The 23,209-nt window shown below is 27.9% G+C and overlaps 1 protein-coding gene across 1 annotated transcript in view; it reads left to right on the forward strand.

Moving 5' to 3' along the window:
• Positions 1–23,209, forward strand: part of LOC107443667 (serine/threonine-protein kinase PLK1) — a 184,303-nt gene that overhangs the window by 158,343 nt on the left and 2,751 nt on the right. The window contains exons 4-12 of the mRNA XM_043051302.2: positions 3,763–3,986; positions 5,842–5,937; positions 6,022–6,297; positions 8,936–9,017; positions 11,723–11,819; positions 12,433–12,513; positions 15,764–15,926; positions 17,796–17,925; positions 18,930–19,040. Of these exons, the coding sequence (XP_042907236.1) occupies positions 3,763–3,986; positions 5,842–5,937; positions 6,022–6,297; positions 8,936–9,017; positions 11,723–11,819; positions 12,433–12,513; positions 15,764–15,926; positions 17,796–17,925; positions 18,930–19,040 (1,260 nt within the window). The remainder of the gene's footprint in view (positions 1–3,762; positions 3,987–5,841; positions 5,938–6,021; positions 6,298–8,935; positions 9,018–11,722; positions 11,820–12,432; positions 12,514–15,763; positions 15,927–17,795; positions 17,926–18,929; positions 19,041–23,209) is intronic.

Raw genomic sequence — 23,209 nt, forward strand, 5'->3', positions numbered from 1 at the left:
TAAAAATGTTTTCTATTATATATAATTTTACCGATTATTTCGTATTTATTTACTATAAAAATTGCTTTTCATAATGTTATCTTCTTTTTTTTAATTAGAAATTAAATAAAATGTTTACAATTGTTGAACAGAAGATAAAAAAAAATTTCCAAGTTGTATTCAAACAAAAATGGCTGAAATCTCATTTTGTCCTTTATAAAACTTAGAACATTTATATTTTACGTAAAATCTAGTTACCTTGAAAATACGGGGAATCTTTTCAAATAATATAAAATAAATCTCCTTAAGGGTTCTTCTGTCTATATTAAGTTCTATTTAAATAATATTTGCTTTTCTTAGTTGAAGAATTTAAGTGAATTCGAAGAAAAACGTTTTTCGCTATTTACTTTATAAGTCATTATTGTCCTATTCAATAGAAAACGAAGAGATTTTTTATAACAAAGATCAAAATGTCAATGTAAAAAAAGTTTCTTTTGAACATTTTCTTTAAGGATTATTTAAGTTATAAAACAGTTTCTTAAAAATGCTGTAAAATGATAAAAAATAAAAAAGCTAATGGGACCTTTTTGCATTATGTAAAATTTACTTGGTTTGAAGAACGCAATTATTTGATTATTGAGATTCTGAAATTTAATACCCGATAATAAATTAAGTGGCTCTTCCCCCGCCTCGCTTTGCTCATCCACCCACGCGATCATTTTATTTTTTGACAGTAAACAAATTATTACCTTAAACTTAAAAATTATTCCATTAAAGATACCAAAATTATTTATTGTATTAACACATATTTGCCTTTGCATATTTAGTTTCTCATTTTATCGGGATAAAATTTAAACTTTATAATTTCATCTACACGAAAAATATGTTTTTGCAAAATTATCGCACTGTATGGTAAAAATATTTCTGGTGGAAATAATATTGGTAATAAAACCGAAATATACGTCATTCAAACCATTCATTTCGTAATTTTCCTAATCGTGTGGTAGCGTTTTACCAGATATTCTTGTTTTTAAACTTATAGTCCTTATTACCAAACATTTAGTATTAATTGAAAAGTAAATTTAACCGAATAAATGGTTTTTATACCATGCTCTATGGTATCATAATAACAAATTTTACCGAATTTTAACACAGATTATAAAGCTATATTTTATTTTTAATTTCACCCAAATCATTTCCAAGGCGGTTCTTTAAAAATAACCGTGCATTTTGGTGTTACCATGTTGTCAGAAACATGGTAAATTTTACCACATTCGGGTAATTTTGACCATACTTTTTTCTCGTTGTACTGTTTTTTTTTTAAATTTTGATTTAATTTTTGATTACTATAAAAACTTGTTAAATAATTTTTTCCAAAAGAATTATTGAGCAATTCTACAAAAAGTTACTAACATATCATTTAATAAAAGTAAAATAACTAATGATTTTTGTCGTAAGTCTCACACATTAAGGTAATGTCATGCGATTGCATTATAGTATTATATAGAAACAACACTTTTAATTTGAAAACTATATTTGTGCAAATCAGGAAATAATTCTAAAAATTAAATCAAGAAAGTAATAATAACAGAGAACAATGTTAAGACGAAATGATAATATCACAATTAACTACAGATACACATGGAATAAATTAATAATTTGCAGGTAAATAATGTCATAACATTAGTTAGTCCAAACTTTGGATCGTTCACCTGACTAAACTATGGAGACCATATTTTCCAGACTGCCGCTGCCCACTATATTTTGGATTGATCCCGTCGAAAAAAGTATTTCTATGCAGAGAAAGAACGTTTTTGTGTCTGATTTCGTAATTTAAAATATCGTCTGCACTTATTAATTAGCATATTTAAGGTCACCCCCTCGAGCCATTGAGATTGAGTCCTAGAACGGGAAGATTCGATCATTAGATCAAAAGTTACTCAAAATGGTCCCTTTTTTTGCGCTCAATGTACGGTTTGTAGCATCTACTTAGGACAATCAGGTTCTTTTCCATCAAGTTTTAAAATTAGTTCTGAAGCTCTTCAACGGATAGCGCTGCTGGTGAAAATTAACCACAAAATAATGTTTTAATAATGTTCAGTCCTTTGCTATTTGCCCTAACATAATAACGTTCTGAAATGTAGCAGAAACCTGAATAATTTAAATTGGAATGATCTGAGTAACAGCAATAAAAAAATAATAACAAAAAAGAAAAAAATCGCCATTGTTTTACAGCTTATTTTAGTGAACGGTGCCATCTGGTGGCAATTTTTGAAACTAATTTTGAATTTCGTCAGGAAATTTATGTTTACTTAGTAGACGGTGACAAATTATATGTTTCTATCTCCTTTCTTATTGCTATTGAATTGATTTTTCAAATACACTCATGTCCATAAATTAAGGATAATGAAGTTCGAGCACAGAAAGAGACAGAAGCCAAACAAATTTGACTTATTTGTAAAGTCTATGTATTAAACAAAAGGTAAAGAGCAAAAAAGATGCTATATGTTTGACATAATTAATAAAAATTGCGATTTTTACTCCCTGGAGCAAATTTCAAAAAAGAACCTATGTACAAAAAACAGTATAACATGGTTAGTATGATGGTTAATACGGAGTATGTCTCCCGGACGATGCAATACAGGCCGTACAACACCTAGGCATGCTGAGTATCGTTTGCACGGTGAGGACGGACGTTGTCGTCTATAAACAGAAATTCAGCACCCATGGCGCCCCGAAACAAGCGTACATGTTGTTCCAGAATGACATCCCTATAGATGTGGCCTGTCATCGTTACACTCTGAACATGCAGGTCAGTTCTGGAACCAAAATTATTCCTCCCCAAACGAGCCATCCTGCACCACCGTAACGGTGTCGTTCAATGGTGTTGTCTTGGTGGTAACAGGTACCTGGCGCTCTCCACATGAAAGTCCAGCGAGAATCAGATTGCAAACTAAACCTGGACTCGTCGGAAAACATCACACAAGACCACTGTTGCGGTGTCCACAATGCATGCTCTCTACTCCAGGCTAATCGCAGGCGACAGTGAGTTGCGGTAAGTGGAACACATCTGACAGGCCTACGAGGATATAGACCTATGTGCCCTAAGCGTCTGTACACGGTCTGCCTTGAAACTGTCATACTGGTAGCTGAAGAGAGCTGACGAGACAGATCTGATGCTGTGCTCCGTCTGTTTCTTTTGGCAGTAACTGCCAAATACCGGTCTTCATTCGGCGTTGTAACTCGGGGGCGACCTGTGCTGTAACGTCTACTCACATTACCATCATCTTGGAATCGTTGCCAAAGCCTGGAGATGACACTCTGGGAGATTCCAAGTTCCTCGAATACTTCCAGCTGGGTACGTCCACATTCCAGTCGTCCGATGATTCTGCCACGTAAAAAATCATCCAAATGCTTCATTTGTGCCATAACTATGCTGTTATTGCACTGAAAGGCTTTTAAAGCGCTTGTGAACAATTTTACTTCTTTGCCACCATTCCTTATATACCCCTCTCTTACACTCTCGCCATTGTGACGTTCTACCAGCGTCATCTAGTGGTTTCCTGTAATTTGCATATTCTTCTTCAGGATGTGTGATAATTCTACAGGTGAAATTTTAATTTTAGAGTTTGATTTCCGAGTGATTCTGAATTATCCTTAATTTATGGACATGCGTGTATATTGGTTACTTTTGGAACATTCGGTATTTATGCCTTGTGTGTTTTTACACTTGATATTTTATTTTTAACTTTATGTTTAACAAGCTGGCTTTATTTTTTTTAGTCTCTCGTTCATGTCCTGAGGAGCAGAAAGTTCTTGACTGAACCTGAGGTTCGCTACTTCATGCTTCAGCTAGCTGAAGGTGTACAGTATACGCACTCTCAAGGAGTAATTCATCGCGATCTGAAACTGGGCAATATGCTTTTGTCTGAAGAAATGGAAGTGAAAATTGGTGATTATGGACTCGCCACTCATATTTCAAATGTCGATAAGTGTGGTAAAAAATTGTGAGTATTTAGAAACATTATTCTTAAATTCTGAATTACATTCTGAACATTCTTACATTCTGAAGCCCTTTTTAACGAAGAAAATGTTTTCACTGCCCCAAATGTATATGTTATAACATACGGTGTGTTCCGTTACAGCCGTCCTCATTACATGCAGGTCCACAAAATTCCGTATCTACCCTCTTAACTTTCGAATTTTTGTCTAAGTATAGTAAATTGATGTCTAGGTATAGTAAAGTTTCTGTGTGCAACTAGATGAAAGCGTTTATAATATATAGAGAGTTAGCGTCTCTCAAATCGGCTCGTTTGTCAAAATCTGTATGATAGAGAAAGAAAGTAAATTACATATTTGTAAGACATCCATTCACTTTGTGCAAGTAGAAACTTTGTGAACATTAATGCGTATCAGGAATGACTCGTTTAAAATGCCCATTTTTGTTTGATTTCTTACACTGAAATGTCAGATTTAAAAGAAAAAGAAGATAGTTTCTTCATTTTCGACCGAAACAAATCAAGTTTGAGCAGTGAAAATAAAAATTTATTTTGTGATAACGAATTTTTTTTAAAAAATAAATAATAATAATTAATTGTAGAGCATTTGGGTAGAATTGTTCTGAAATTACCCAGCTGCCTTCTCCACGTGGAGAAAACTAGTTTTTTTTGTACAGAAACGCTACTAATTGGAAGTTCGGAGAAAGCTAGAACTAGCACTTGGTGTGTTAAAGCGTATTATTTATATCATTATAATAAATAATGCTGTAAGATAAATTAATTAAAAAAATATAGCTTAAACTTTTGCCTGCTGCCCCAAGCTAAGCAATTGAAATTAGTTTTCCAGAAATTTATTCAGAGGATTTACTGTTTTGTGTCTGCTTTCATAACTTGATTAATCCTTTCTTTTAATTAATTTGCCATCTGTTACTCGAAAACCCGATCGTTACATCAAAAATTATTTTAAATATTTCGGATTTTTTCCCCCACTTCCTTAACCAGAACTGCGCATAACAATAACAATTTCCCAAAAATTAAAAAAATTAATAACTTAAACTAAGTCATTTGATGCATCGATTCAACAACGTTTGGATTTGTTTCTTCTTCATCCCCCCTTTTTTTTTTATTTATTTTCGAAAATTCTATTTAATCCTTTAATTAATAATTTCTGTTTTGAAGTTATTAATTAAATTGCATTCCCTAAGTATGAAAAATATACTTTTATAATTTGAAACACGCGTTCTTAGTTTCCATTATTTCACTTAAATTATATCTTCTGCACATGAAACCTTAGATAAAATCTGTTAAACCCGTTTTTTTTTAAATTCATTACGTACATTTTATTATGTGTTTACATTTTCTATATTTCTTTATACATTAATACTATGTTAAAAACCTCCTATGATACTATGTTAATACCTATGTTATATGACCTAAATTATATTTTCTAGACATGAAACCTAAAATAAAATCTATTAATTTCATTTATTTTAATTCGTCATTACTTATATTTTTTATATGTTGAGATTTTCTGCTTAAAGCGTTAAGCCATATCGCTGGTTCAAAGTTAAAACGACACTTCTGCACTCACTTCTCATTCAAATAACATGAGAAGTGAGTGTAGAAGTGTCGTTTTAACTTTGAGCAAGCGATATATTGATACTATGTTAAATACTATATTACTCATGACACTATATTCCATAATGTTAAAATAATTTAGAGTTTATATTGGTATAATTTGTTAATTTTTTAATGAATTGTAATTAGTATCATTAATTTATATAGTTAAATTTGTGCGGTGTGTTGTTAATTCATTAAATTTTCATCATAATGTTATTTTAATTTGGCTGAAATTTTCTTTTAGCACTGTTTGTGGAACACCGAATTACATAGCTCCAGAGGTTCTAAATATGCAAGGCCATAGCTTTGCCGCTGATGTTTGGGCAATGGGCTGTATTATGTAAGATGAATATTCCTTGTTTGCTATAGATTTTTGTCAACAATTTATGCGTGAAATCTAATTTTCTTCCATTTTAATTCTCAGGTATGCTATGCTGGTAGGACAACCACCTTTTGAAACTTCCACACTAAATGAAACCTATTACCGGATAACAACGAACAAATATACAATTCCTAGTTCAATGTCTGAACCAGCTCGCCATTTAGTAGTCAGAATGTTGCAGTGCAAACCATCTGACAGGCCATCTTTAGATGAAATAATAAAGCATAGATTTTTTAGTTCCGGTTATTTGCCAACTTCTTTACCTGCCACATGTTGTGTTACTATTCCTAAACTTCCAATTGGTGTATTTATTAGGAGGTGAGAAATTTTTTTTTATTAAAGAATTATTTATTCTACAATATTGCCCTATAAAAAAATCACAAATTAGTATTAATTGTAAAAATGAGATATTTGTGTGGTTGTTTGATTGAAGAATTATTCACAGCAACTATTAAGAATCATATCAAAAGTCAAACTTTCCCGCTACTTATCAATATCGAACGTTACAAGATGTACATCTACTTAGCCGCTTTTTTGTTCCCCCAAAAAAACTAATTTTGATATTTATGCAAACTTGATGAAAAATGAACTGATTTCCACCATTAGCAAAAGAAGCAAGGAGGAAAATAACACTTACCTTGGATTGAGAAGTTCTCTTTTCGATTACGTCAAAACGTAATAGACAAAACTTGTGGTATAAAATTTATGCTCGAAAGCTTGTAGAATTTTTTTTGAGCAATCCCTTTGAATTTTGAAAGTTCCAAGTGTTTACATTAAAAACCAACAAGTTAAAAGGCTTTACCCATCACGCGTTTCTATTTCTATTTAATAAAATTGTTTCGATTTTATTCAATCGGTTAAAAAGGGCTTATTTCAAATGCAAATGAATTATTTAAGGCATTTAAGTTTTATGATTGTGAAATGACTTACATTTGATGAGGTAGCGCACAATATGCAATAATTATGCCGCAAATGCTTGCACAACAACAATGTTCAAAAACTTGTTATCGGTAAGTACGATTTTCCGTTGTTCTGCAAGATTTTTTGCTGTTGCTATTTTTACCATTAATTATTAAATTGATTATCCTGCTTTTTAATCCCCTCTTTGTAGTTGTGTCCCGCAGGGGTCTAATCATGAAGTCACAGTTCCCTGTAGAACACCGAAGTCAATCATCACTGGCTGCGATCAGTAAGCGAGTAGAATGACTATTTTGGTCAGCCTGCTTTGGGACTGAGGATGCGCGGTATCGGGTATCGGTCTTCGTTAAACTGTTCTACCATAAAGTGCTAGACCTCACTTACAGGTCTTTGGTCTACCTAAGCGGAGGAGCCATCCTCTCTGTAGAGGATCAAAATTGTGATGTCGCGTTTTTTGATCATCCTTTGGGATGTTTCCTAGACCTTCGCCAATAGTACACTGTGCAGTACCTACCTACATACAATACGAGTTTTTCATAAGTAAATGAGGATACATTATACAATTTTTCCTCATTTAAATTATCAACATTCACTTTTGAAGGTTCTCGTTCACATCTCCGAATTCGCATACGCGACCTACGATTTTTAGCACGCAAATACATTCGCATATCCTTGAGTTATTCTTCATGAATGCAGTGAGAACGCTAGTTTGTTTTTAAGGTCTCTGATTTTGGTTTAATGAATTTTTTAACAGAAATAGGCAATTAGTAGCGTATTGATTCATCACAAGTTCCTTTCTTAAAAGTAAACAAAAAGCTCATATTTCAGTACTTCCTTTCGATCCACTTTTAAAAATTAAAACATTACAATTAGACAAAGAAAAAAAACATGTTTAAACCATATAAGCTACATTTCTTACTTATTTATGAAAAGATAGTATTATTTGGGCTAAATATGTTGAAAATATTTGTTAAAAATTATGATTCTTTATTTGAAGCTCTTAGAATTAAAGATGTCTTATTGTTCCGAACATAACGTCACTCCATATCCTGGTAAGATTGTCGTCAAAATTCATTTTCAATTTAAAATAACACAACAGATATTATATAAAAATTTCAATGTCCGATTTCTCTGTAGATTTCTATTGCTATGGGGGGCCTGATAGGTTTTGAGGCAACTTTAATGTAACAAACAAAATTTTCGTGTTTTTTCCTTTAAAGTTAGAATTTGGCTGCTCTCTCTTTTTAAAGAAATAATATGTCTGTTCAGAGTGGTCTAACTAATACTGTAGAATTCAGCAGCTTTCCTATAAGTCGTTTCCCCTGATAAAACTTGCAGCAGTGTTAGTACGAACTGCTGCATTACTTTTATACTTTTTGCTTCTAATTCTTGTTATTAGTTAAGTCTAATGAGTTCCTAAAATAAGAAATATTAACTATTAATAAACACAGATAATATAAATTAAAAAATATTTTGCATGCACAATATCTTTTCGTTGAAAATCTATTTTTAATAAAGATTAATTTTGTATATGTAGTGTCCCACTGGTTTTGCATATGTAGTCTATAGTGGGCCACCTCTATCTGTCCCAAGGTGCACTATTTACCTAACATGAAATTTTAAACTGTCATACTTTTAGACTTAGCATTAGAACAATTAAATTTGATATCTTCTAAAGAGAAAGCTTCATACTTCATTATATTATCCTTTATTAAAAATAATTTCATTTAAATTTCTTACTACAACTAATTAAACTTTAATATGAAAGTAAGTAAATTTGCTTCAAAAATAAAAATCTTAATAAATTCTTACCTGCTTAATCAATAGACTCAAATTATGTTCCAAGGTTAGATGATGCTAACATTTATCTGAATCTAAAAGAGCTAAAAGATAATTTAAAATTTAAGGCCAAAAAAAAATGTTCCAAGATGAGCCACCCTACCTAATAGTTTTATGTTAAATGCTACCTTAATAATTTTTTTTAGTCTTTTTTTTAATCTTTCTGCCAAGTTTTAATAACTATTGTATTTACTTTTAGAGCTTCCAGTGAACGTGATGTGGATAAAATTGCCAATCGTGTTGTAAACTTACAACTTAGTCCAAAGCCAGATGTACCAAAGGTATATTTACAATCCATCAGTTGATATTCCATCATTGAATAATTTTTTTTGTTTTTTTTTTGTCAAATTATGGTTGTGGCCCAGAGGCCAAATGGGAAACTTAAATGGTGAATGTAGGGCTTAACTAAAAATTAACTTGAATATCTTATAACTAAAAAAATGAGAGACACAATTTAGCTACCATAGGATGTTTCATAGCTGTTCTTTTTTAAATAATTTCTGTATGCTTTGTTTCAAAATTGCAAAATGAAAATTAGATTTTAATTCAAGATTAAACCTTTTAACTTTAATTTTTTTTTTTTCAGAAAACATTTTCAACCAAAACATGAATGTAGTAAAGGGTTAATTTAAAAATGGAAGATTTTAGTAATTTACATAGAGTAAAAATATTACTTTTTTCACAGAGAAAGTTGTAAAGATATTATAATTAAATTTTAATAAAAGAGACTTGGTGTGGAAAAATTAAATTAATTTTTAATTCAGAAATATTTTTCATTTATTTTGTCTTTAAATTTTTTAAGTAAATTTGTATAGTTCTTATTATTATATTTAAACTGATTATATTGTGATTCTAAAAAGCTGTAAAAAAAGATTGTGCACTTTTATATAACGACACATATATGACTTCATTTTCCAAATAACACACTTTAAGGTAATTTTTGAGTAATGTTGCTAATATTATAATGTAATATTATAATTTCTTCTAATTTATTTTAAAAACTGTATGTCAAAATAAACAAATCTCATAAATTTTAAGTGTTTAAGTTACTTTTAGTTAGAATTTCAGTGACAGGGATCATATTGCCTTGGGGTTAACATTGTTTATTCTGAAAACATTAATACTTTTGTATGTTTTTGGTATATCTTTATCTAAGTTATTGGTGTTTTAGTATACTTTTAAATCTTTTACTTATTTAATTTCATAACTCTTTGTAAACATAAGTTTGTCATATCATTTATTCTAAAAGCATGTGATTTTTTTTTAATGTACTTAGCAAAAAATTATTTTTAATGTTTAGGAAGATATGTTGAAAAATTATTATGTTACGGTTTAATTGATTTTCAGGACTACAGTCATGTATAATTAAGTATTCTTTCTATATAAATTTCAGTTTTTACACATAAAGTACGTAGTTTAGAAAATTAAAATATTTATATAACTTTTAATTGAAAAAAGTTATTATTTATTTTTGTAACATAAATTTTTGTTTTTAGTTTTTTTCTTTTTTCAGATAATTATTTAGAAAAAAGTTGTTGCATTTAATAATTTACAATAAGAATCTTTTTTTCCATGCTGTTTATGGATTTTAAATTTTTTAATGCTCTATCTCTATAAACTTCCTAGTTTCTATTACTTTTTTTTTCAATTCAATCCTAGTTTATTTATTATACATTTTAATCTGATTTATTCACTATAAAATGGTTGTAGCATAAATATTATTTTTTTAATAGTGTTTGTTATAACCCATTAGAATTAATACTATAAACTATGCATAGTATCTTAGTTTGTTGCTCTTAAACTTTATTCAATTGTATTTTTTTTTGGATAAAAATAAAATATGTGTTGCATAAATATAATTTTTATTAATATTGTTTGTTATTAATCGTTAAAAAGTTTCATCTTCTCTATTGAACAGGGATGTGATTCTTCCGCGGATTCGTGGATTTCCGCTTTTTTTCAGATTTTTCCATTTTTTCCGCTAATTTCCCCTGAAATTTTTTTTTTCTTGCACAAGTTAAAATATTTTATGAGGAATTAAATTTTCCGCGAAGCGAAAGCATTGAAGTCCTCATTCTTCCCTCAAACATTGATTTTCCTATTTACCTGATTTAAAAGTTGAATGTTGCGATTCTTAATCAGACGATTTAAATGTCTTACATTGCGATTCTTATTTACGAGATTTAAAAATCCAATATCGCGATTTGTAATTACGCGCTTTTAAAATCCTATGTAGCGATTCGTATTCATGCAAGCTTAAAATACAATGTCGTGATTCGTTTTTGCGGTTGTAATATCAAGCATCGATTTTCCTATTTATACGTGCTTTAAAAATTAGACAGTCGGATTCGTATTCGTGTTCACATGATCTAAAAATTACGCATCATGATTTGTATTTTCGCATTTTTTAAATTCGATATAGAGTTTCATATTCACGTGATTTAAAAGCCTCATTTCGGGATTCATATTCTCTTAATTTAGAATCATGCATGTGATTCATATTCATATATTCATACAATTTCAAAATTAATGATCGGGATTTATAATCACATGGTTTACAAGTTTAAAAATTGCACTTTTTTGTCAAATTTTTGTCTGATGTGTATATATATATATATATATATATTTATATATTCGTTCTTGAATTTCCTCTTTTTTACTTTTCAACTACTCTCATCCCTGAATGAATCGAATTTTAGGTAAATTTCAGTATTTTATAGCTATTGAAAACGAAAATTGTATTGCTTTTAAAACCTAATTAATGTTAATCCTTTTTATAAGGCTTTAAAATTGTTTAAAAAGTTAAAGTGAAACCAATATGTATAAGTTTAAAAGTAGCTTTTGTTCGAAACAAAGCGTCATTTGAGTGCTTTATTGTGAACGGAAAATTTTTCCCAATAATATTTCTTTTTTTTTTATTATGTCATTAATAATTTTATTTAAGTTTATAAATTTAATAATAAATAAAACTCGTTCTTTTTTTTAGATTCATGTAAAGTCTGATGAGAGTTCTTGTAGAAAAGATAACTGTTTCCCTTCAACTATCAGACAAAAACTGACTAATGTTCTTTGTCCAGATAAAGGTATGGGTATAGTAATATTTTATGTTTACCATAATAAAAAAAAGTATGAGTATATATATAAACCCGCTGTTTTTACATACAAAGAAATGTTACATAGAATTCGAGAGAACTTCCTATCAGACAAATTTGTTTGTGTAAAAATATTATTTGTTGCTAAGTTTTATTTAAATTTTTCCTGAACATTGAACTTTTTGATGTATTTATTTTTAAAAGAGCGTTGTGTAGTAGTATTTTAACAATATGTGCAATTTCATTTGTCCGTGATTTAAACTGTATATTAAGGGTTCGTTTCAGATGAAAAAAAAATTTCTTCTTTCATATTAACCTGTCAGATATTATAACAATTCAACTTCATTACTTACAAGGTTATTAATTAGTATTTTTAAATTTTTATTTATTAAAACTCTTTTATTGTACTAAGTACCAAAATTTTAAGTATTTTTTCAACTTTTTCAAAGCTATAATAGCAACTTCGGAAAAGCTTTAGGAAACCTTAAAATTTTTAATTCTATTACAGGGAACATTGGAATACTTTAAAATAAAACAAAAATGTGTTCCAAAATTCTGAAACGATGTCTTCACTGTCTAATTCCTTTTTTCTTTCTTTTATTAGTTATCAAAAAACCAAAAGAAAGCTCTAGTTCTGCTTCGATGTTTCATATGTTATTAAATGTTTTAGAATCAATACCCGAAGGTAAGTTAAGATGGCAATCTTATATATTGTTCTTATTTTCACTTTTGTACTACTGCAAAAATTTATAATTATATCTCATACTATTCAAAAGTTAATAACGAAATGTATTTCTGATGTTTGGAATTTTACCAGAATTTAATAGCTAATGATGACTTTTTTGTAAACTTTTACTATTTCAAAGGAAAAAATTTATGTATTTTTAATTAATGTACTGCCTGTACTTTTAAAAATTTACATTCAACCAATTGAATTAATTTGTTATTCTGAAATAAATATAGTCAAACCCCGCTATAGTCAACACGGTTTATAGAGAACTCCCGGATATAGTGAACGAAATGTTCGGTCCCGTGCCTTGCTATACACGTATAATGTTATTTTTTGTGGATATAGTGAACTAAGAAAGTGAGGAAGTTAGATATAATGAACTTCTTTCTGTTTTCGACTCATTTTTTGTGTGATAATTTTGAAATTTCTACTTCAAAATAAATACATATGCCGATTTTTAAAACCATCTATAGAGGGGAATGTAGCGATAAAATTTTTTTTTCGTGTTTGCTTCTTTTATCTCACTTTCCCATCCCTAAACAAACCAAGCAGATGTTTCCATCTCAGGCAGATGATGCGCCTGCAAGGTGTCAGTGGGATCAATATGCATTTTCTGTCAGAGGGGATGAGTAATTATTCATTATTATTCACAGGATTGGACACTAATATGTGTTGATAAGGCCCTCATTTCAACTCCTTTTTACTATCCAAATCTGCAGTTTCTAACATATAGAAAAAAATCAATTAATAATTTCTGCTCGTGAAAAAAATTTAGATGGCAGAAAAAAGTTGAGAAAAGCGGATCACAAGGATGTTAAGGAAGCATTACTGAAGTGGTTCACCATTCGAAGAAGCTGCAATCTCTGGACAAATGTCGATGAATTTGCTAAACGATTTTATGGTAATACTTTTATGTGCGCGAATAGCAGGTTAGACAGGTTTAAAAAGCCGAATAACAGAAATTCAGGAAAAAGTATTTGAGAGTCGGGAAGTGTTTCCGTATCTGAGGTTGAGGATTGCTCATCAGCTGAAGATTACAAAATTTTTTTTTTGTACACAAGACAAAGAGTAATAAAAAGTAACGCATTTTTTGCTACTACGTAATATTTTTCAATCATTTATTTGAATAATGTGTAATAAAAGGAGGAGTTTGGGAACCATTAGTTGAATTGCCTGCGTAACGGATATAGTGAACTCCCAGTTTTAGTGAACCGAAATTTCGGTCCTTTGAAGGTTCACTATAGCGGGGTTTGACTATATGTCATGAAAAGTCCTTGCCATCATTTAGAGTGATCTAACCAAACGAACTGAAATAAAATCATCTGACAAAGGATGGGCATCACATATATTATTTTGTTTGTAGTTTTATTTATTTGTTTATTTTATTTTTTATTTATTTACATACATTTTTTTTTGTTATATATGATACTTGTCATGGATTAGGTTATATAAAATTGTAATATGTTTTTGATAATATTAAGTTTCTGAAGTTCATTTTTAACAAAATAATTTTGAGTTACAAAAATAATAAATTATGTCACAATACTTGAGAATTTTGTGCTCTGGGAATTTTTTAAAAATTAAATTATAATTGCTGAATATCGATAATTATGTTACCAAACCCATTTACTTGAAATTTATAGCTTTGAAAATCTCTGTATACATTAGAAAAAAAATTCTTATGAGTTTTTCATTACTGATTTTGATGTCTATTTAATCGAATGGAATATTTAGATTTGATTTTATTTAGTCATTCGACGTGTTGCTTTTATTTTGTCTAAAAAGTTTTATTATTTCTAAACTATTATGATTTATTATAGTCGGCTATTTTAAATTTACATTTTTCTAAATACTTTATATTTATTTAATACATTGTAAAATTAGATAATTTCGTAACTGCAACTATCTGAAATCATTCGATTATATTATTGACTGTTTCAATTGACTTTTTCTCACAAATCAGTCACTTTAATTTCTAAGTAGGTGGGTAAACTGAGAATAACGTTGTTTTACTGTCTGTCATTAAAATAATTAGTTATATAAACTGAGAATAACATAATTATATTTAACATTTATAATATGTATTATATTTAAAAACTGTGAAGTGTTCTCTTTAATATGATGTACTTTACTTTTCATTATTTTTATTATTATTTTTCAAATTTAATACATTTCTGCTGCAAGTTCTGCTTAAAAAAAGAATATATATATTTATAAATATAGTCTTGAAAATNTATTTATTAGACTATCTATATAACTATGATTATCATTATAGCAAAACTGTCACAATATTGTAGCATTTTTTTAGAAAAACAAGGTAACTTCAATCTTTTTAATAAAATTAAAAATTTTACTAAAGAATTCTTAGTTGGATAAAAAAATACCCTAAAATTCATAAAAATGCAATTAATTCTACTACAAGCTCAGCTATTCAAATATATATGTAATATAATGAAAATTTAATAAATGTTTAAATGTCATTATGTGTATCAATCTTCCAGAGGGATATGCAACATTAACTTTATATTTGTCAAAAGTCAAGTTTTATATTTTATTCAAAAAAATATTTTTTTCTAAATTGAAGATGTATAAATGTATGTTTATTTAATTAGGCGATTGTTAATTTTCTAACTTGAAGCAGAATAGACCAAATTTCTTCGCAGTTGTATGCGAAAAAATATCTTATTTAATTCATAGAATTAGCATTTTGAGAATGAATTAGAACATAAAATTTTCATTCATATTGATCGGGAAAAAAATTCCTTTGAACACATTAAAATCTTAGAAATTATAAGAAATATAAATATAATTTAATACCAATGTTAAGAATATAAGAAGAATTAGAATATAAAATTTACATATTGACCTGGAAAAAAATTCCTTTGAATACATCCTAATGTTAGAAACTATAAGACATATAAATATAATTTAATGCCAATGTTAAGAATATTAGAAGAATTAGAATATGAATTTTACATACATATTGATCTGAAAAAAAATTCCTTTAAAAACACATTCAAATATTTGAAACTATAAGATATATAACTTTTATCTAATGACAATCATTTGCAAATTTTTATCACTATATTGCATTGCTTTAAAAAAATTTCAGCTTTTTGTCAGTTTATTATAAGTCAATAGTATAGCTTTTAGAATTTGTTTTGATTGTGTATTTAAATATGTTCTTTACTTTTTTTCATTTTAGATTGCAATAGTAATCCACCTCCACTCAATTATAATTTAAGTCCTTTTATTTCAAAATGGGTTGATTATTCCAATAAATATGGATTTGCTTTCCAATTATCCAACCATAGTTTTGGAGTCATGTTTAATGATTCAACAAGAATGAGCATGTCTGCCAATCGATCGTAAGTTTTCTGAACTATTTAAACTTCATTGTATTTCTGTTTGGTTTTTGACAGATGATAAGCTTATTAATGTTTTTGTCACAGTAGCATGTTAGATTTATATGAAGATATTAAGCATTCATAAATATTTTATATAATTAACTGCAGTACAAAAATATTAATATATTTAATAAATATTAGTATACATAATATACATATATTTAATATCTATGAACTGTAGTATGAAGTTATCGAGCACTCATAATTATTTAAGCTAAATCTCAGTTGAAAAAAATTACCATAATAATTTAATGATATGTTTACATAAAAGTAAAATTAGGAATTTGATTTGCCTCTTGATGTAATCTTTCTTCTATTCTCTTATCTCAGATTATTAATTATTAAGTTTGAAAGTTATTTTTGCTTTTTTTAATGAATGTCTGATTGTTTATATAAGTTTTAAAAAAATCTCTGATATCTTAAAGGCTTGTGTACTACTAGTTTCCTTCACTATTTGACAAGTAGAATTTTGTTTTTTATTAAATGGCGAAGGTTGTAACAGAAGTTAAGTTTTTCACTGATAATGATGATTACTTATAACATTGATATAGCTATCGCATGTGATAATTTAGGCTTCTTTTGCTGTAAATGTTTTATACTTATATGTATTTTATAATGTATATGTTTTATACACTTTTATAATCAACATATTATTGTTAAAAAATAGTATTAATCATTTATGAAGTTATATTTATATTGTAAGTTTTTCATTTATTTAAGGAAAAGTGATAAATATTTAATTTTATAACTGATTTTAGGTTATGCATACCTGTTCTAATGACTTTTTGATTTACTTTTTTGTCATAACTGATAAAGGAATTTGTGTATGATGATACTATTAAAGAAATATTAGCTAAAACTGCTTTGGTTTTGAAGTTTTTAAAATTTGTGCAAAATAAATTATAGAAGTAAATAAAAAGTCAAATTTTTAAATGATATTGGATTTTAAATTTTATCTAATGTAATCATATCTTTATTTTAATTTAATTTTTTTGATGAAAAATTAAAATTTGTATGAAATTTGTATGTTGAGAATAGTTTTGTAAGTTTGTGTTAAGTGTTCTTGTAAGTTTTCTTAATGTTCTTTTGTCTATTTCCCATCAGAGTTAATAGAAAGTTTTAGTATTTCAGTTACTATTATAATTTTCTTAATTTAGAGAGCATTTACTTTTAAATATTTTTATTGAGTGATTATATATTTCTTTTGCATTCTCTAAAGACTTATATAATCTGACATAATGGCTAATTAATGATAGTGAAATAATTATAACTAGCTAATTATAGTGAATATTACTGCTGGTCGATAAAATTTTTTTAATGCTATATATTGTCATAAAATGCAGACATACACTGATGTATTATTTTTATATTGCCTTATTTGATAATTATAGCATAATTAAAGAATGGTTTATGTCCATGAAATCTAATTCAACAGATGACAGTTAAATTGTCATTTTTCTGAAAAATGCTTACGTTAAAAATGGACATAAATTGTTTTTTCACTTGGCCTTCAATTTTCATTATTGATTATCATTGCAACTTTATTGCATTCATAATCATAAGGAATACAGAAATATTATATTTGCTTCTAATCATAAAACATGGTTGTGGCCCCCTTTAAAATACATGTGACCAACAAGTGGTTAGCAAGCATTTTATACTCCAAAAATGGAACTTAAGGTTCTCACTGTTTCACCTCTCCTTCTTATAGCATGGTTGTCGAAATATAATTTTCTTTTTTTTAAATGTATATTTTACGATATGTTGCTGTTTTTTTTTATACTGGAGTGAATTTAGCAATTAATATTTGTTTATAATAATCTGTTTTAGAAAAGTGGAATTTTATGATACAAATGGTAAAAGTAGCACTTACAGTCATTCCAACATTCCAAGTCATTTAGAGCCAAAGTTTACACTATTCAAAGACTTTGCTGAATACATGGATGAAAACCTCAGTGAGGTAGGTAGATTTTGTCACTTTTACATTTTTATTATATGGCATGATTTTTATTATTTTTTTAAAATACCAGTGCATTTTTTTATTGTCTAGTTTCAATTTGTTGCATTTATCCATTTTATGTCTATAAAAATATCTTAACAATTAAGAAAAACTTGATCAAATAGAATGTTGAATGCATAATTAATAATGCATAATTTGTGTATACTAAAACAAAAAACTTTAAAGTTTAAGAAATGAATAATTTCAGACTATGCAATTAACTTCTTAGCTCATTCAGTTAATTGTCTTGCGTTATTCATTAACTCCACTACAGCATACAGTGAATAAAAAACTTAACAATTATTAGAATTTGGTTCCAGTAGAAAATTAAATGCTTAAATTTCAAGGTGTGACTTGTATGCACTTAACAAAATATTTTATTTGTTAAATTTTATAAAAGGCAGAAATAAATCATCACACAATACTATTTACTACATGATTACTATTATCTTATCTCATGCATTAAAGTTTAAATTTTGAATTTCAATATAACATAGTTTTCTCTTTTAATTTTTGTCACTAGGTGGAGCCACTAGATTTAAAATGAATATTTTACACTTCAATTTGCTCAATCTATAGATGAAAAATTTTCTGTATACGCTAAAAGAACACTGTGTATTTTATTAAAATGGTGCTCCAGATGGAGCCACCAGATTAAAACAAAATACTTTTTACTTTACATGCTCATACTATAAAAGAAAAATATTCTATCAAATACCTTATTTTAATATTTCTTATGTAATTTATTCTGTTGATTAAAATATATTATTAATTTATTTGCTATGATCTGTATTAGTTTTTTAATGGTTGCATTAACATTTAAAAAAGTTTTTTTAAACGTATGTTGATTTTGTATGTTAAAGTATCCTTTATTTTATTCTTATTTCACAATTGTTATAAAAATATTGTTTGGTTATGAGTATCATTTTCAATATGATTATTACATTGTTTGATCATTTTTTTAGGGGGGAGAACTACAGTCTCAAGATCTAGTCCGCAAGAAAATACCTTACATGAAACGATGGTTACGAACAGCTAATGCTGTAGTCATGCAGTTAAGTTCTGGTACTCTTCAGGTAATTGAATTAATTTTTTTATGTAAATTATTTGCCCATATTATTCGACAGTGATTATTTGTTAAGAAATCCATTCTTGATTACAAATATATCTTTCAATATAATACTTAAGCTTACTCTGTATTTAATTAAAATAGTTGATTTTGATTTAAAAATTGAATTTCTATCATAATTATGTTTTTTTAAATGCTATGCTAACTTTTTAAAACATTTTATTGCAAATTTAACCTATTGTTTATACTATCCCTAGAAATTTTAAACCTTTTTATTAACACTTAGATTATCCAGTGGGGTTCCTCGTAAAGAAATTAAATTTATAACAAAATTGATTTTGATTTGGAGTCACTGAAGGACTCCACCTGGTTATGGTCACTGAACAAAAAGCAGCGGCAAGAAATATTGTACAGGCAAATAATTTGGTTACAAGCATTATGTCATTATTATTGTCATGATTTTTTCAGAATGACATAATGACAATGATTTATTAAGTTTGATTTTATGTTTTGCATACAAATTCCTAATCTTAATTTAAATTTATCATCATTTTATTTTTAAGCTAATTTATTCTAACTGTTATAAATATTATTTTATGATTTTAAAAACTAAACTGAGCTTCATTTCATATTAGAAGTAAACATGTTTTTTAATTAATGGTATCCATATTAATTAATGATATCTTTTAATTAATTATGTACTTAAATATCCTTTCAAGTTTCTACCTTGTCATCCAAATGCTAAATTAAAAAATTTCGCAATTGTTAGAAAATTGCTACAACTATGATTTTCTAGCTATTTGAAGCATTTAGTTTGATCATATGAGTTCCAAGTTTTGTTTTCACAAACAATTTTATACAATTTAAACAATTCCTAGAACCAAAAAATTTTTTTTTCCATCTTGAAACTTAAAAATTATAGTGTTCTAAATACTCAGAATTAAAAGCAACTATGTTATGGTTTTAATGTTGAAACACTTTCCTTTGTTATGTTTACATGCATTGTAGAATTTTTTTTCAGACATAAGGATAAATGTGAAGGGTGGGATTTGCCTTAAATGGAAATAATAATTCTTTTTTCAGCTTTTATATCATTATTCAAATCGTAAATGTTTTTAAATGCTTCAATATAAGTATATATTTCTAATCTCTCTCTAAGTTTCTTCTATAATTTGAGCAAGTAATATTTTCAAATTGAGGAAATTTATCATTAATAGAAAGTGTAATTATAGTATTACATTTGTTGCAAAATTTTTTGTTAAAACTGCACAAATTTGAGACGATGGGAATTTATTTTTAACTAACTTTTCCTATAAAATGACGAGCATTGCTCTGTTTTTATTTCTGAATGATTTTTCATAGCATAAACTTTCCGATTTGCACCCTTATGCAACTGAAACTCGCTTCTTCGATTCAAACTTGTTTGATTTCTTTTTGATAGAGGCCATTGTCTTAATTCAACTGTAATGTTAAGTTACTGTTGAAGTAAAAGAGTTGTATGTCAAAGAAACTTATCTCTTTTGGCAGGTCACATGCACAATATTCTTTTTCAGCCGCTGTAAAAATACACACACATTTTCTCAACTATGGCTTTGGAGAATAGTTTGTAACTGTGGCTTTCAAATTTGTGTCTGTAATCATCTAAAATATTACTTTAACTCTTTAAATATTTGAAAGTATGAACAACATTCTTTTTTAAGAAGAATTAGGCAGTTAATTTGATTTAGAATGATTATTTAAAAATTTTTTGGATACAATGATGATGAGTTTTAGTTTTTAGAATTGTCGCTATTAAATATTTTAAGTTCTTATGATTACATATTTTGAATATTTAAAATATGCAGAGGTGATAGTGCTCCAAAAAAAAATCAGAATCTCCAGATTATTCGCTTACTGCAATCCTGAAGTTTCAAGAAATTATCAATTACATTTATGTATGAAAATGCTTGTATATTTTGTTTAAAAATATTAGAACTAGAATTTATACTTGACATCTCTTTCATTTGTAAATATTGTTTCTGGTTGAATAATAAATGTGATTAGAGATGAAAGTAAACTTATAAATAATTGTTCATTTAAATTCTGCTGTATATAATTTATATAGAATTTTATGTTTTGAAAATATCAATGATTTAAATGTAAAAAGACATTTATTTTTTGAAGTACGTCATTAACGATTTTACTCAAGAAATTTTCAGGATTTTTTAGTTTGATTCACTATTGCCCCTGAATATGATAAAAGTACTTTTTAACATTTTCTTAAATAGTAATTTGTAATTTTTAATCTTTTTATAATTACAAAATACTTATGCATTAAAAGACACATACATCTTTCCATTACTCCATTGTCATGGAGTATGTGTAACATATAACCAAGTTTTTATCTTCCTATGCCTTTGATTTCTCTCCACTAAAGCCATTAAAATAAAGAATGTCTTCTCTATAATTTTTCAGAAATAGTTCTATAGTACTTAGTCTTCAAAATCGAACTATCCTGCTGGTTTAGAAACTTTTGTAACATTACAGTTAAATCTGGAAACAGAAATTTTTTTTTGAATAAATCGAGCTCAAACCAGTTGTTCGATCGAATTTTGTTTTAGATGCATAATGGTCTAACTTTATTGTACTGATGTTGGTGCTTAGTAAAACTTTCTATAGAACTTAGCCTTCTATAGAACTTAGAATAGTTCTATAGAACTTAGCCTTCAAAATCAAACTATCCTGCTGGTTTAGAAACTTTTGTAACATTACAGTTGAATCTGGAAACAGACATTTTTTGAATAAATCGAGCTCAAACTAGTTGTTCGATCGAATTTTGTTTTAGATGCATAAGGGTGTAACTTTATTGTACTGATGTTGGTGCTTAGTAAAACTTTATTTGCAAAAAAAAGCATTTTAATAAAAAAAATAAGCTAGTCTCTTATTAGTTGGCGTGTGCAAAGGGAAAGTTGATGTTGGTGCTTAGTAAAACTTTTTTTAAGAATTAAAAGTATTTTAGAAGAAAAGCGCATGTGTGCTGGGAAATTTAAGTGCACCATTACAATTTATTCCAGTGACTAATGAAAAGAAGGCTAAAAAATAGGGGGAAAAAATGGGGAATCTGTGGAAAGTTAATATAGACTCCTTATTTCGTGCTTAATAGACAAACAAATAAAAACCTAGCTTATTTAAGGAGCTTTCTATCATAGTAATCCAAGGAATCTTAAATAGTATGTCTGTTTAGAATTCACTCCAAAGAATGGTGCTCATATTTTGCGCATTTTAACAGGGTAATTTAAATGTAATTAATTTTAAATGCCTTTTTAAAAAGTGCTTAAAGGTACTTATTTTAGGTTTTCGTTATTTAAAAGCCCTTCAAGGTGCTTTTTCCATGGGTGTTTTTAAAAGGTGCTTAATTTTCCTTTTTCTTTTGTTGATTTTCTCCACAAATTATGCAAAAAGACGTCCTATTCAATTTTTTTGCAGTTAATTCAACCCCAATCTATTTCGGCGTACCTTCAATCTGTAGTTTTCCGTCCTCTGTACTACAGGGTGCGTAGCTTTTTTAAAAAGTGCTTAAAGGTGCTTATTTCCGATTTTCGTTTTTTAAAAGCCCTTAAAGGTGCTTTTTTGTTGAGTGTTTTTAAAAAGTGCTTCATTTTCCTTTTTCCAAAATGAGATTTTTCCTTTTCCATGTAAATTTTCGCTACGAATTATGCAGAAAGACACAGTTCATACACTATTCAGCGTTTTCAAAATTAATTCAACCCCAATCTATTTCGGCGTATCATCAGTCCGTAGCATATGAAAATGGCATTCGATTTACGTGATTCAAAAATTTTGACAGTTGTCAAAAACAGTGCCAAAAGGTTTTTTTTTTGACAAGACGACTAAAACCAGATAAGGCCGTCAATTGTCAAAAACTTTCTAACCCTGCCGAACTATGATATTTTTTTTAAGTGCTTAAAAATATTTTTTGAGTGCTTGAAAAGTGCTTAAAAGGAGCTTATTTTTTGTTGAAAAATCTGGCTACGCACCCTGTAATAGAATCGAAAAATCTCTCGACTTTTTGCTGATTATGGGGACCAACTAAACATTGTAAATTTTTCCCCTCTCTAATAGCGATAAAAAAATTTCATTTCTCTTGTTAATTTCATTGTTTGTGACATGCCATTGTCTTCGTCATGGCAAGCAGAT

Source organism: Parasteatoda tepidariorum, chromosome 6 (assembly GCF_043381705.1).
Source record: "Parasteatoda tepidariorum isolate YZ-2023 chromosome 6, CAS_Ptep_4.0, whole genome shotgun sequence".
NCBI lineage: Eukaryota > Metazoa > Arthropoda > Arachnida > Araneae > Theridiidae > Parasteatoda > Parasteatoda tepidariorum.